The 15,729-nt window shown below is 37.7% G+C and overlaps 1 protein-coding gene across 1 annotated transcript; it reads right to left on the reverse strand.

The window, feature by feature from the left end:
• Window positions 1-8,465: 8,465 nt before the first annotated feature.
• Window positions 8,466-9,056, reverse strand: LOC113917836 (prefoldin subunit 1-like). Its single transcript, XM_035722097.1, has one exon. It carries the CDS (start codon window positions 8,942-8,944, stop codon window positions 8,693-8,695), a length of 252 nt encoding a protein of 83 aa, XP_035577990.1. The 5' UTR covers window positions 8,945-9,056; the 3' UTR covers window positions 8,466-8,692.
• Window positions 9,057-15,729: the final 6,673 nt, after the last annotated feature.

Here is a 15,729-nt window from a genome sequence, read left to right on the forward strand (position 1 = left end):
AGTGGTGTAGTTACATAGTACTTTAGATCAGAAATAATCAAAACATTTTACAGACAATAAGATGTCTCTCTGACTTAAAAAAAAGTAAAATGACCCAATAAGGTCAGTGGCAAAAGCAAGAATTCCACCAGGGCATTATGACACTGCTCACTATAAAACACTGCAATTCCTTACTCATTAGCAAAGCTTTATTTTCCATGGGATGTATTTCAAATGAGGATATGCTATAAGTAGAAAACAATACATACGGGTTCATTAGTCTTGCTCTTTTAAAGATAAATGCTGTATGTGGGATAAATGCTGTGAGCAAGAAATTATAAGCAGGTTCCCATATGCTAGATATCTATTTCCACAGCTCCTATCATCATGGTTTCTGGGCACTTTGACAGATAGACGAGGCTAATTCAGGCAACGCAGTACATTCTGAAGAGTAGGTGAAAATCCTCTTTCTCCTTAGCTCCCTGTCTCAAAAAACAATAATTCATTGGAAAATAAAAAGGAGGAAAGACTTTCTGGAATGGAAGGAAACCTAAGGGGAAAGCCATGCAGGAGGCACAAGTTTCAATCCTTTGGTTACAAGTAATAAAGGCGACAGTATGACCCTTTGACCAGGTGTTTGGAAACCTATCTTAAGTAAATAACCCTAAGTGGGGAAAATGTTGTATGCTAATCATCATAGCATTAGATAGGGAAAAAATTCAAAAGCAAAGAAGAAAGAGTTTTTCAAAGGTAGTATTTTAAAATAATTTATGGTGTATGTTTACCTGGATATTATGTAACTGTTTAAATCATATTTATAAGAACCATAAAATTATTTGGGAAAATTCTTATAATGTTAAATGGCAAAAGTGGTAATACGTTAAACGTAATATGTGAAATGTTAAATAGTTTAAGAGTGTGATTATAGCTGTGAAAAAGAAAAATATAAAGCATAGGGAAAAGATTGGGCTTAGGTGTTGAGACAAGCGGTAATTTCTTTTTATTCTTTTAACTTTCCTGTATTTTTCAAATTTCTATTAAAAAAATGTCTCATTTTGAACTACAAATGATAATGCCATGATCTGGAGGTCTGAGAGCTAGAAATTATACCAATAATAATCACATGTTCAAAATCACTCAGTATGGGTTTCCAAGAAGTATATCATTCTGGCTAACCCTGTATTTTAATCAGATTTTCCTGATTTTACATTTCTTACAGCACATTAAAGTGTGGACCGTCAAAGGATTTTGACAAGCCCACCCACCCAAGTAACCCATCCACAATCAAGATACGGCACATGTCTGTTATTCCAAAAAGTTTCCTTATGCCTATTCCCAGCCACATCCTCCCAAGCTGCCAGAACAGGCAACCACTGCTGTGTTTTCTCTCACCGATAGATTACTTGTTCTTGTTCCAGAATTTCACATACGTGGAATCATACAGTTTGCACTCATTTGGGTCTGTCTCCTTTTGCTCAGCATAATGGTTTAAGATTAATCCATGTTGCTATATGTATCATAGTTTATTCCGTACACACACACACACACACACACACACACACACACACACACACATATATATATATATATATACCAAACATTTTCATCCATTCATCTGTGATCTGTTGGTGATCATTTGAATTGTTTCCATTGGGGGATATTATGGATAAAGACGTTATAGACATTTCTGTTCAAGCCTTTCTATGAACATGTTTTCATTTCTCTTGGCTAAATACCTACCAGTGGAATTCCTAGGTTATATGGTAAGTATATGTTTAACTTTATAAAAGTTAAGCCACTTTCCACATGGTTTTTCCAAAGTGGTTTTAACCATAAAGGTTCTAGGAGAAAATCTTTTCAACCTTAGAATAGATGAAAAATTCTTAGATAGGACACAAAAAGCACAAACCATAAAAGAAAAATTTATATATATATATAGAATTTCATCAAAGTTTAAAATTACTGTTTTTCTGAAGGCAGCACTAAGGAAACGAAAAGGCAAGCAACAGACTGGGAGAAAATATTTACAATATATATATATGAAAAAGGACTTGCATCTGAATACATAAATAACTTTTACAACTCAATGATAAGAACTCAAACACCCAATAAAAACATGGGCAAAAGATTTGAACAGACATTTCTACAAAGAAGATAAACAGATGGCAAAAAAAAGCACATGAATAAATGTTCAATATCATTAGTCATCAGGGAAATGCAAATTAAAACCATGCTGAGATGCCATTACACTTCTACCAGAATGTCTAAAGTTGCAAGGATTGACAGTACCAAATGTTGGTGAGGCCATGGAGCAGCTAGAACGCTCAAACATTGTGTTTGGTGTTTTTTAATGGGAGGATTCATCTCACTTTAGTTTCTTAAATAAGCAAAGGATTATCCCCTTGAGTCAGGCCTGAGATTTAATTAGTGTTCAGACTTGTTTCTATCTCATTATGCCCTTAGACTTCACTAATCTCCATGGCCGGATGATTGTATCTAGCATAGTTAAAAATATCAAACACTCTCTACATGAGGAAAGAAACAATTATTATTGGCCTAGTAAGTTATTTGAGGATATCATCTCTAAAATGCTACCACTTCATACATTTAATATTTCATTCCAACTTTGTTCTATTCAATTGTCATAAATTATTTTAGACACCATATCTCCTTCTTCCCATCTAAATCTTGTTCTGTATTTGACCAAAAGTAATAAAATTCACACCAGAAACAATTAGCAAATTCCTGGGTTATCTTTCAGTTTACCCAACAACTTCAAGAGTTAAATTTCCCTCTGACTCAAGTCAGGCTATATGAAATGGACTAGAATGTTGACTGTGCTAGGTTGTGGAGTTTGAACGGCGATATTAGGAAGATTCAAATATAGTTTCATTTACTCGAGGCTGTTAATTTTCTATAATGCTCTCAGTCTATGATAAGACATTTCAGTGGTCTCTCTGAAGTGAAAACAGGGTTGCTCCTGAATTTTACTAATTACATTTCCCTGCAAGCCTTGTTTGTTCTATTTTTGTGTTATTCTGATTTTCTAAACCCCAAATCAGATATTTTAGGGGCAGCTGAGAGGAAAATCTGAGAAAGGTTGTTTCTGTGCAAAAATAATGACAATATTTTGATGATCTATGGAAAGAATGAAATAGATATTTTAAATCTGATTTTTCCTACATCCTCAGATCATTCATTTCCTGGAGCTATAGTCATACCAAATGTTCTCATCACACCAGAGCAGAAACGTGTTTTGATGAGGTACTACTGCGACCTCCATGTTTAGACATCACATATATTTAATGGTTTTCTAAATTTTCTGTGGATTCTGCCCTACATCAACTTCCTGTCCCCTTTTCAGTACCAATATTGATGGACTCTACTTCATTGTTCGTTTCTTCCTAAATTTCTTTAAAATGGAGGCATGTACAGATTACATCAGATGGCAGAATTGTTCATGGTACAGCTTGTACTTTTTTGGAGGAAAGTATTTAATTAATTAAGAAAAAATAGTAGCACTCGGCGGGAAAAGCAAAAAATGCAAGATCAAAACTCCAGCTAAAACTCTTTAAGCCATTATGAGTGACCTCTAAACCACAAACAATGCTAAAGTTCTTGGGAAAACTTTGTTTAACTGGCACTTACAATGCATATTAACTCAGAAGCAGAACCCTGCCAAAAATGTAAACCAGTCACTGTTTATAAATGTGAAAAGAAAAGTAGCACATGAGCAAAAGGAAAAACACATCTTTGGTGTCAATGTTTCTGTGAACTTCTCTACGGTTTTTATAGTTGCTTTTGCTGGTTTTTGCAAAGGTGTGATGGGCAGGGGGAAAGGTACACCTGGAGTGAATGGTACAGCTGTTTGTAGTTGCAGTCTGCAACTATGTCAGGTACAACTGTGTTCATTGTTTCTGATTCCTGATTCACAGAGCCCCTTAAGGTAGCTGCAAATGTAGCAAGTTCTCCAAAGTTCCCCAATTCTGACTGCCCATTAAACTCACTAGAGTGTTTGCAAGAAAAACCTCCCAATGCCTAATTCCTTCTCCAGATTCACTAAATAAGAACCTCTGGGCACGGGGCCTGAGCATCAGCGTTCCCTAATGACCGCTGGTGATCTTGATGTACCAGTTAGGTCTGAAAAATTCTGTACTAAAACAAACTTTAGCAGCTGTGTCCAACCGAGTCTTCTAAGATGACAGAGGAGGTAGGAGCAGAATTGAAGGTCATAGAACTATTCACAATTTGTCAAAAGGTCCAAGAGAAATCACACATGAATTCTACAGCATCTGGGTTTTGCAGGGTTTTGGGGGGGTTTTGGTCTCTAATTATATTGGCTAAATCCTGTGTCATGAAAGAAAGATTAATTTATTTGAGGAATAGGCAATGAAGAAATGAATTATGACATAAAGCATTTTTAGTAGACAAATATACTCAAACATGGGCTTCATTTGGGAAAAACTAAAAAGAGGAATTCTAGTAGATAGCGATGGCTTTTGCCTACACTGCTGCCTACACTTCTTTTGGAAACAATGCTTTAATTTTTTATTGGGAAAAGAACCTTCCCCCAGTGTCAGCTGGAGTCTAGTTAAGCTCATCATTTGGTTCTGGGATGAGCATGTGACATAGACCTGGATAATTCCAATATCACATCCCCTCAGCCAGAATGACTGGTTCAGGTCCTTGTGGATGACCCTAGTCAGGCTACTAGAGAGATCTAGTGTCAGCTCTGGGACTTTCTAGAAAGATAAGAAGGAAACCTGAGCTATCAGGACCACCATGAGGGCGAAGTCTGTGTTAACATGAAGGAAAGCAGACTAGCAAAGAAGACAGACAGAACTGGTTGAACTGACATCACTGGATATCTCAGATACAGATGTACATCAGCTCAGCAAGATCCTGGACTTGTCAATTATATCATTGAATAAATGTAATTTTATTACATTCATCTGTTCATTCATTTTGTGAAAGCTAATTTGAATAAAGTTTTTGTTGCCAACAGCAAAGTAAGTCCGATGAATGCAAGATCCTTGTTAGCGAAATTGCCAGGACCATTAAGAAATCTAGAGGTGCTTTGTTATTCTATAGTCAGTTTTTTGTTTCATTAGACAGACTAAAGATTTAATATCCTACCGTCAGAACCTCAAGGAAATTTTGAGTCAATAATTCAATTCATCAGCAAGTATTAAATGAGCTCCCCTCTGGGCCTACCACTCTGCTAGCATGATAGGAAAAGGAAAGTAAGTAGGCAGCCTGATCCCTGCCTTCAATAAGTTCACAGTCTTCTCAGAGAAAGTACATACATTAGAAATAATTCAGGGAGAAAGAAGAACCTACATTTCAGTGGAAAGAAGTGTTAATTAGCATGCCTGAAGTGTTTTCTGTGAGCCAAAGATCATATGAAGTGTGGTAGAAAGATCCTGAGAAATAAAAAGTACCACCACTGCCATCAAGGAGGATATCATCAAGAACATACAACACGGTTTTGCAGAGATGATTTAAGTGCATTATAAAGCTACATGCCATAATTTACTAACAATTTAATAACCTCTGTACTAAGGCCTTAATGAGAAGCATGGTAATTAGTTTACTAATTTACTCTAGGAGCTCAGAGCCTTCTTCTCCCAGGGCTTCCAAGGGCCACCAACTTTAATCTTGGAGGCCAATCTCACCTAAACGTTGGATCTCTAGGATTTGGGGTTTTGTCCAAACTCAACCACAGAGTCCCATGACTTCTTCACTGAAACATGTTATTCTCTAAAAATCAAAACAAACAACCTCAAGTTTCCCAGCTCTCCATCATTTTCCAACCTGTCATCATCCCTCAACTCCTTTCCGTTCTCCAGATCTCCATAATTCTCTAACTGTCCGCCACCTTGCCAGCTTTGCAAACTGTTTTCAGCCCAGTTTCCAGAGTTATCCAAGTGTAGTGTAAATAGAGTTCTTGTAGTAAAGGGAGAGGAGGAGATGAAATGATGGACAAAGGAGAGCAGAAATTGGATTCGTGTCGATAAAGAGCTTTATTTTTTTTCCTTTTTCCTCTGTTTTTCTTCTTTCTTTCAACCTCCAAATCCAGACTCCTTTGGAAAGAAACCACTATTGAGTAAAGAGTTGCTTTTGCACTCCAAAAGAGGAGTTTGCTAACCCAAATGATACTCCAACATATGTGTGTCTGTATCCATGTGTATGTGTATACATGTATGTGTGTGTTATGTCTTGAGGGTTAAGATTTCAGAGCTTTTGAAGAGTGAGGAGGCCAGGGGAGTTTGAGAGTGAAATTCACCAAATAAGTACCCTTGTTTACTTTATGTACTCATCATTTCTTCAGAGAGGGTGGGTGACAGATTAGATCAGTACTGCAAACATTCACACACCCAAAACACAAAGAATAACTCAGTGATGGAATCAGAAAAAAATCCAAGAATTAAAGGTTCTCTAGTATCTATTCTGGTACCTTACTACCTTAATTTTCCCATTGAATTCTTACTAATCTCCTTGTTAGTGCATGGAGAGCATGAGGCATTGAAATGGAAATTACATGATTTGACTACATAGAGCTCTTATTTTTAAATAAAAAGTTGACATTTAATTGAGTGATAGAATAATAATGTTAAAATATTAGCCAGCATGATCCCATCCACACACCCCAAGTGGTCTCTTACCATGTCTTTTGTTTACACACTGTTCAGTCACCTAGGCTATTTCTATATAATTGTTTCAGAGAAAGGATATGACACCAAGAAAACAAAGAAATCGTTACTTCCCAGCTCTTTGATTCAAAAGCCTAAACAGTGAGGTAGAGGAGAGGAAAGAGTCATGATCTAGCAAAAGATATAGGATAAGATATCATGACAAAGTACACAGCTTGCCCTAGGTCCCCATGGCCAATTTAGAAAACAACATTCCCTGAATGTTATGAAGGTAGGAGCAAAGGATATGCAATCCTAGCACAGACTTCAACATCCTCCTAAAAGAGTGTCACTGTCCATGCTGCTAGGTTAAGCCCAAGGCAGGGGACAAAATCCCTGAGAAGTTTGTAGAATCTAGGTTAAGCCAAAGGAGACAAAACCCAAGAGAAAAAGTGACTGCTGTGTACATTTGAGCAGGTAGAACATCAGAATTTCCCACTCTGCAGTGTGGCAGACGAGAAGTAAGATGACTGGCTTTGGTCACTGTGGCTCAGAAGTGGGAAGAGGAGAACCAGCGGACCGGAAGTGACTGTGCGTACCGGAAGTAGGCATGTCTTCGGTGACCCAAGTAAACTAACAGCGGAGGTCCAGATGAGACAATGAATGCCACAGCCACTGTGGACAGAGATCACTGAGGATCATATAACACAATGGATATCTTCAAAGGTGCCTATATGGGCAAATGACATTGAGGACCAGATTTTCCTGCTCCCATCCCCGCCCATGCAGTCACCCATAATGTAAAATCTGTAACATTAAATAATTTATAAAGGCAGATGGAATATCTGTTAAGCTCTATAAAAAAACTGACATATTTAAGTAATCAAAACCCACTATCCAGCTGAATAATAATGTTCAAGTAACTGTTTCTAATGCAAAAACTTCCCTTTCATATTGATGATCACAAAATTCTGTGACTGATCTCTTTCTAAAATGAAGCTGATCAAAATTTTACAGCTGACAAATATGATCAACAGTCACCACATAACCTTAAAGTAATAAAAGCTGAAACAGTTGCACTTCACCCTCTTGAAAACAGACATGACTGAAATATTTGTAAGCCAACAGGCACCAAAGGCATCGCTTCAAACAATGCTCAATAATAGCACCATTTTCCTGGTTCCCAGAGTGGTGAGTGGGTGGCTTAAGACTAGAGCAAAGTAAACCTCTGAGCTTTTATGCTGGGAGTAAATTAAAAAGTATTTATAATGTCACTCATTCGATGCCTCCACACTCATGTGCCATTTACATCATATCATGGTATGCTGCTTTTAAATGCCTTGTTCATTTCTAGGGTCTATGCTTTGTGCCATCAACAAAAGCTAATTGAGGACAAAGATTACGTCAAATCCAATGGATACCTCTTAATTTTATTAGATCTTTCTCCTGTATTTCACATTGCTGCTCATTCAGTCTTCTTAAATTTCTTCTTGCACTTTGCTCCTTGACTTGAAACATTTGATCATTCAATAAATAGTGACTGACCATCTACTATGTGGTAGGTACTGCCCTAGGCCCTGGGAATACCTCTACAAGGAAGAAAGACAAGATTCTGGCTCTTATTGTGTCAACATTCTGGTGTATACAAAAAAGGCAATAAAAAAAGAAATATATGAATTAAATAAGTTCAGATTGTGACAAGTGTTTGCTTGTTTTTTGTGTTTTTTTCTTTTTTTTCTGGCGGGGGGGAACAGATGCTTTTTATTGGTCTAAGCAGCGTAACTAGTGATAGGCTTGGGCAGAGCTCCCCTCTGTCCTGGCTCCCAGCTTCCCCCCCCCCGGGAGTTGGTGACTCACCCCCAGAGGAGAAGAGTGTTCTGGGCAGGGGTGGTAGACAGAGCCAGGATAAAAAACCCAGAATTGGGATCTGAAAAGGGATCAGGGTGAAGTAGAAAACATAGGGTCACCAGATTATCCAAACAAAAAGTCCATCAGGGCAGAAGAGAGGATGCTTTCCCCACATGGGCCCCTCTGCCCTTGCCAGGAATGGGAGGGAGCAGGAAGCTTCTGCTAGAGATTTCCTACTGTGCCCTTCGTGCCATCAGCATCTCCCGGGTGCTGTCCTCCGCTTCCTTCACACTCTGCTCCAGGTAGGATTTCTTCTGTTCTAATTCTTTAATTTTTTCTTCTGCTATTTTCTGTTTCTCTAACAGTTGATTGTGAATTACCTCCTTGGACTGAAGAATAAACATTCTTCCTACACCTTCATACATGTGAGTCTCATCTACCAAAGTCATGATCTCTGTATCTATAAGATGTGCATGCTTTTTCATTCTGTTTAGCTGTTCAATCTGTATGTCTGCAAGCTTCACCTTCTGTTGAGTGTCAATAACTTTGGTTTGAAGCTCTGTGAAGGCCTTCTTCAGCTCCTGATCCACGGGAAGTGTTTTTATTTAGGGTTATCAGGAAAAATTTCTCTGAAGAGGTGACTTATATATGCTGAGACTTGAGTGATTAGAATGAATCAGGCTTGCATAGATACAGAGGAAAAGAAAATAGCAGGTACAAAGTCTCAGAGATAGGATTAATCATACCTCATGGCAAGAAGACCAGGGTGTCTTCAGCTGAGTGTCCAGAAGAGAAGTCGTAGAAGGTTCTAGAGAGGCAAGCAGGGGCCGGCTCTCTTGGCCCTTGTTGGTCTTGTCAACACTCTCCCTGCTTCTTCTCTTCTTTTCCTAATCATTCCATCTTAATCTCCTTCATAAGCTTTTCCTGTTCTGCCTTGCTCTCAAATAGTGGTATCCCCCAGATTTCAGTCTTGCCTCTATTCTTTCCCTTCTAGGCTTTTCCTAGGTTATCACCAACCATTTGATGAGAACCACAAAATCATCATGTCCAGTTGTAGACTGTATTGATCGTGATTCTTAAGTCTCAGTGACGGCCACCAAACCATATCAGTGCCAACCTATTAGACTTGTCTAAGTTGCATATCTGTATAACCCATAGCCAGGTAAGCAGGGGTAGTAAAGTTAACATATATGGTAATTATATCTAGGATCAACATATAAGAGTTGTATACAGCACATTCTAACAACTTTAGGAATAATATCGTCTATAGGGAAGCTAATCATGAAAAAAGAAATTTCCTAATATGAAGCTGTTATACCTCTATGGCACTTCTCCCAAGGCAACATGCACATTGTCCCTCTTCTCTCTTAACTTCCCTCATGCTTCCAGGGACAAAGAGAACATCCATCCCTACAAGGTATCTAGTGGATTATTCTGGGCATACATGCTGTAGTTAAGATAATATGCCTTTATACCCCTTCTCCAAAGGAACATGCAAGTTGGATCCAGATAGATGGAATAATGTCATATTGGAATATTTCTATGACGTTCAATAGTCCTGTAATAATTATAAGTTATTTGGAAAGGCTCCTCCTGGTCATTTCTACTTATTACATAGAAACCAAAAGAGCAAGTCTTGCACTATTTGCTATCTTAGACCTCCATTGCTTTGACACTTGAACTCCCCTGAGTTTTAGGTTCATATATCCAACCTCCTTCTTAGTCTATCCACTTTGATACAGCCAGGAAATGCAAACTCAACAGATCCAACACTGACCCATCACTCTCTTTCAAAAACCTATCCCTATACTCCTCCTATATTTCTGATTCATCTTAATGCTGTGATTGTGTTTTCAGTCATCCATGCCTGAACCTAAGGGTCAATTTAGACTCCTCTCTCTCTCTCTCTCTCTCGTCCTCCACATCCAATCAATTGGCAGTCCCATTTTTATATCTCTTAACTATCTCCCCAAATCCATTCCCTTCTCCACACTTTCATAACTTCTATTTAAGTTAGGTCCCATCACCTTTGGCTAGACCATTATGAGAGCCTCCTAACCAGCCTCTCTACTTCCAGTTTTATTATCTCTGAATTCCATCTAGACACTAATGTCATTGAAATCCACTATCTGTGCACACCATTCCCTTGCTGAAACCCCTCCAAAGATTTCCCATTTCCAACAAAATGCCTCTACTAAATGCACAAGGCTCTCCATGGCTTCTTTCTATTCATTTATGTAGCAGAATCCCACTATAACTTTGTCTTACCCTTTATTTTTTTCCAACAACAGATTTCTTGCATTTCCTCATGCCTTGTGTTGTTTGCTGTCTCCTTGGAATTATTCTTGACATTTCTATTCTTTTCATACCACCAAATCCAATCCAGCAGGAACTCCTATCAACTCTACCTTCAGAATTTATTTGGAATCTTACCACTTTACAGCATCTTTCCTGCAATCAATCTGTTTCTGAAATTTACTGTCTGTCACCCAGATTACTGTGATAGCCTCCTAATTGTGTCCCTGCTTCCACCCTTGTTCCCTGCAGTCTATTCTCCCACAATAAGCCATGGTGATAATTTTCAATGTCAGTCACATCATATCTTTTATCCAATCTTTTCCCATTTTCCTTAGGTATAATCCAGATTCTTTACAATGGTTCATAATGTCTTATATGGTCTGCTACCTTGAACTGATTACTTCTCAGACCTCATCTCCTTTCACTCTCCCCTTTGCTTACTCTTCTCCAGCCACATGGCCTCCCTACCCTTCATGACCATGCCAAGCATGCCCTGCCTCATGGCTGTCACATCTTCCTTAAAAGCTCTTCTCCATACCCACATGGCTTAGTCTATAACTTCCTTCAGGGCCCTCATGAAAGAGTCCTTCTGTGACAACCCTACATAAACTTCCATCTCTTTCTATGGTCCATATTCTGCTTCATTCCCTCCTGATGACCTTTATATCTCTTATCAATACCACTCTATATTTAAGTAAGTTTTTGAAAAATTATTTGTCTCCCCCACAAGAATATAAGCTCAGTGATGGCAGAGATTATTTTCTGCCAAGTTCATCTTCATTCTTCTGAATCTATAATGGTATCTAGTACATAATAGCTGCTCAGCAAATGTTCCCTGAATGAGTGAAAGAAACTCTGTGTCCCACATAAGCTATTTTTCTGCCTGGTGTATTCCACTTTTTCTCTTCTGCTTTCCTTATGTTCATTTTCCTCAGTATAGATGCCATCCCCTCCATAAAGCTTTTCCAGAAACTCTAGTTTGGGCTAGTTGTTCCTCCTCTCTATAACCATAACACTGAATGTGTTATCATCCAGCAATTATTTTTCTATTAAAATGACATAAATCAATGCCTTCCTCTTACAGTAGACTTCAATATCCATAACAAGAGGGAATATGTCTTCATGCAACATATTCAATAAGCATGTATGAAGCATATAGTGCTAGGCTGGAAACATACAACATTGAACAGATAGGCAAGCCCTCGTAGTCATGAGACTTGTAGTCAAATGTCTTACTCAATGATGCACTCCCAACATTTCACTGGCTTGGCACATCTTGGATGACTAATGAATGCCTCTATTTAGAACTTTTATCTTATATCTTACCTTTGGAAAGGGGTCTCTTCTCATATTACCTCTTTATCTTTCATCAGAATAAAGGGTACAAAATTTGAAGATGCTAACTTCGGTTTTCCTTTGTAGTTCAAAACCCTGCTCCAATTCCAAAAGTCGAAGGCATTCATGCATTTTTTCCAGGAACAGGAGGACCAAAAGACCCCAAAGTCAATAAAGAAGTAAATTGAGCTTCTAATCTGTTTACTTTTCAGCAACTTTATTGATATACAATTGACATACACTAAAATGTACCCATTTTAAGTGTACATTTTGATGAGTTTTGGCTTATTTATTAACCCATGCAACTATGAAGAGAGGTAACTTTTCCTTCACCTCAGAAAGTTCTCTTGCCTCCTTCCCGGCCAACCACACCAACACCCCTTGCCCAAGGGAACTACTGTACTGACTTCTGTTTGTTTAAATATGATTGGTCTTCTCTGGTTTCACATAAAGGGAATCATTCAGTAGGTAATATCTTGGATCTGAACTACTTTTAATGTTTTTGAGATTCATCTATAGTGTTGCTTGGTAGAATGTATTTTGTTCCCTTTGGTTGCTGAGTAGTATTCCATTGTATCTATATACCACAATTTGTTTGTCCATTCATCAGTGGATGGATATTTGGGTTATTTCCAATTTGGGACAACTATGAATAAAGCTGCCACGAATGTCTGCATATGAGTCTTTGATAGATAACATTTTTATTTCTTTTGGACAAATACTTAGAAGTGGAAATGTTGGGTCATATGATAAGTGTCAGTTTAATTTAATGAGAGACTGCCAAACTGTTTTCCAATCTGACCGAACCATTTTTCATTCCCACCAGCAAAGTATTAGAATTCCAGTTGCTTTGCATCCTAGCCAGTACTTCTTATTGCCATTCTCTTTTATTTATGTTAATCTATTTCTTATAGTTTTCAGAGCAGACTAGTATCTTCATAACTAGTGCCAAGTTAGGGAACACTCAAGCCTTATAGAATAACAAGAACCAATCCGCAGATGTATTCTCATAGGCAACTTGCTGAAGCCTGATATTAGTTAAGGCTGGTACAAAGAAAGTAACCAAGATTTTCTGAGCCCCAAAAGCTGAAAGGGGGCAAAAAAAAACCCTAAGAAGACTTTGAGGTTCAGAAGGATACAGAAGATAAGAATGCAACCAGAGATCATGGTTGAGCCACAAGCTTTAGTAGGGGAAATACAGGATTAGTTTCCTGCAAGGTGCTGGTCACAACATTTTCATCAACCAATCAGTACATAACCTCATTTTTATGTATGTTTCTGCTTAAGAACATCTTCTTTAATATATACTGTTGAATCCTAAAGATTGAACTCATGGCCAACAGCACTAGAACTCATGCCTGAATAAAGCTTATCTAACACAAAATTTTCTTCATAAGGGACATCATAGCCTTCTTGCTCTTGGGAAAGTTAGACAGCACTTCAGTGCTTAAGCTGTGTTTGGGTGCCATTTTAAATAGCAAAATCACCAACATTGCCAAAAAAAAAAAATGTGGCACCAAACAGACCATGAAAAGACTACTTGTTTACAGTATGAGAACTGAACAAGAAGACAGAATGTTGCCCTGCTCAACCTTAGCTGGGAAGGTGCACGTCCGGTGACAAGAAATTGCATGTCCACAAATGACTGTGAACACGCCACAAGGACTGAGTTTGAGGTTACAGATAAATTTTAGCAAGTAGGCAAATTTGCAAATATAGAATCCGCAAATAATGAGGATCAACTATGTGTGTGTTAGTGTGTGCATGTACCATAGATAGTATGCTCCGTGAAGATATGAATATTGCTGATATCGCTGATAGACCTGCAGAAAGAAAATTAGCTCTCTGTGGATACTCAATTCACATTGAATAATCAGTCATTTTTGGTCCAACATTAGTAGATCAAAGGTATTTAACCAAGACCCTGTTTCTCTGCAGAGGTGTTTGTAAATTATAATCATTTAACCTCAGACATTCTCTAGATTAGCTGAAGTGCTTTACACAGGTGATGCTTAACTTTCTGAAATAACAATTTCATCCAAAATACTAATATCCCACAGTTCAGAATCAGTCACTTTATCATTATACATCAATTTACCAGGCTTAGAAACCTTATTGCTTCGGGTTGGGTCTTTGTGGCCCTTCCTTAAGGAACCTCAGAATCAGGTCTTTGTGAGATCATACTTAATTAGCACCCCAATTTTCCCTTTCACTACCTAGCCCTCCCCTTTCTAGAAGGAGCCAATATAGTACTATACTCTTCTATATTTTAAATAAATCTATGTTGTCACCTATACCAAATGTAGACTGCTTTTTCTATAGTTTTAATTTTTTTTTCTTATTGCCTCAGGGAAGATGTATAATAACTGGCCATTCATTCCCTTATTTTTTTTTTTATTTTTTTAATTATTTATTTTTTTGAGAGAGAGAGAGCATGCACAAGTAGAGGGGAGGAGCAAAGGGAGAGGAAGAAGCAGACTCCCTTTTTAGCAGGGAGCCTGACACAGGGTTCCATCCCAGGACCCTGGGATCATGACCTGAGCCAAAGGCAGGCACTTAACCGACTGAACCACCCGGGCACCCCCACTTCACTTATTTTTAAAAATTATTTAGGAATTGAGGATTGAATGATGATATGTCCTTGATCACCATCATGCTCTGTGCAAGAATCTGTCATATACCTAAATGCCACCCAGCCAGCTCTCTGCTGGTCTAAGAGTCTTGACTCATATTTCCCAAACTTTGAGTCATCTTCGTTTCTTTTCTACTATCTTCTTTCTTCTTCTGGCGATCTTTCTTGGCTCAAAAACCTAGAACTGAATGCAATAAATATCTGACCTACTGCAGGTGAAACCAACAATAGCAACGACAAATTCTTGGGATTTGAGATAGAGAAAGTTTACATTTTCCTAACTATAAAATTAGTGAATTTTATTGTCCCAATGTATTTGACAAAGTTTTTAAGCTTATAAGAAAGAGAATAACATTATAAAAATCACCTCTGATCCTAGCAACCAAAGATCATCCTTTTTACAATGTTCTGAATGTTCTCCTACGCATCTTGTTTCAGACTGACAATTTGTGTATTTCTTGCCTTTTCCACTGTCCCATAGTTTAAATTACTTATAAATATAATATTCTTTTATAATGACATCATAATTTAATCAATCATTCCTGTGCTGTTAGACAAATAAATTCCTTGCAATTAAATATCATTGCAAAAGATTAGCTTGCTTTCCCAAGTGAAGCCTTAGTCATTTCTGCCGTGGTTGAAAATGGCCTGTTATTTCTGATTGGAATACACAGTGTTAAATTTATTCTTGGAGAATATAATACTCTGTTTTTTTGCTTCCACTTGTGTTTACCAAGGTCACTTCAAATTTATTCCTACTAAAGGTGTGAATTTAGCAATGGAACTTTAAGTTGCTTTATTATAAATAAGTGACATTTGAGCAGAAAATATATAGAAGGACATCGCTGCTATAAACAAAACAAACAAAAAATATTCTTTTAAAAATAAAGAATGTTAGAATAATGCCAAAAATGAGCATGGAGCTTATATATGCTAGACTTCAAATTAGGCAGTAAAGATAACAGTGCAGTGTATTTAGGGCAGCCCGTTTCACAATAGATTATA

Source organism: Zalophus californianus, chromosome 1 (genome assembly GCF_009762305.2).
Source record: "Zalophus californianus isolate mZalCal1 chromosome 1, mZalCal1.pri.v2, whole genome shotgun sequence".
Taxonomy (NCBI): domain Eukaryota; kingdom Metazoa; phylum Chordata; class Mammalia; order Carnivora; family Otariidae; genus Zalophus; species Zalophus californianus.

Coding starts and splice junctions, on each gene's coding strand:
- LOC113917836 (XM_035722097.1), bottom strand. CDS start 8,944: ATGAAAAAGCATGCACATCTTATAGATACAGAGATCATGACTTTGGTA.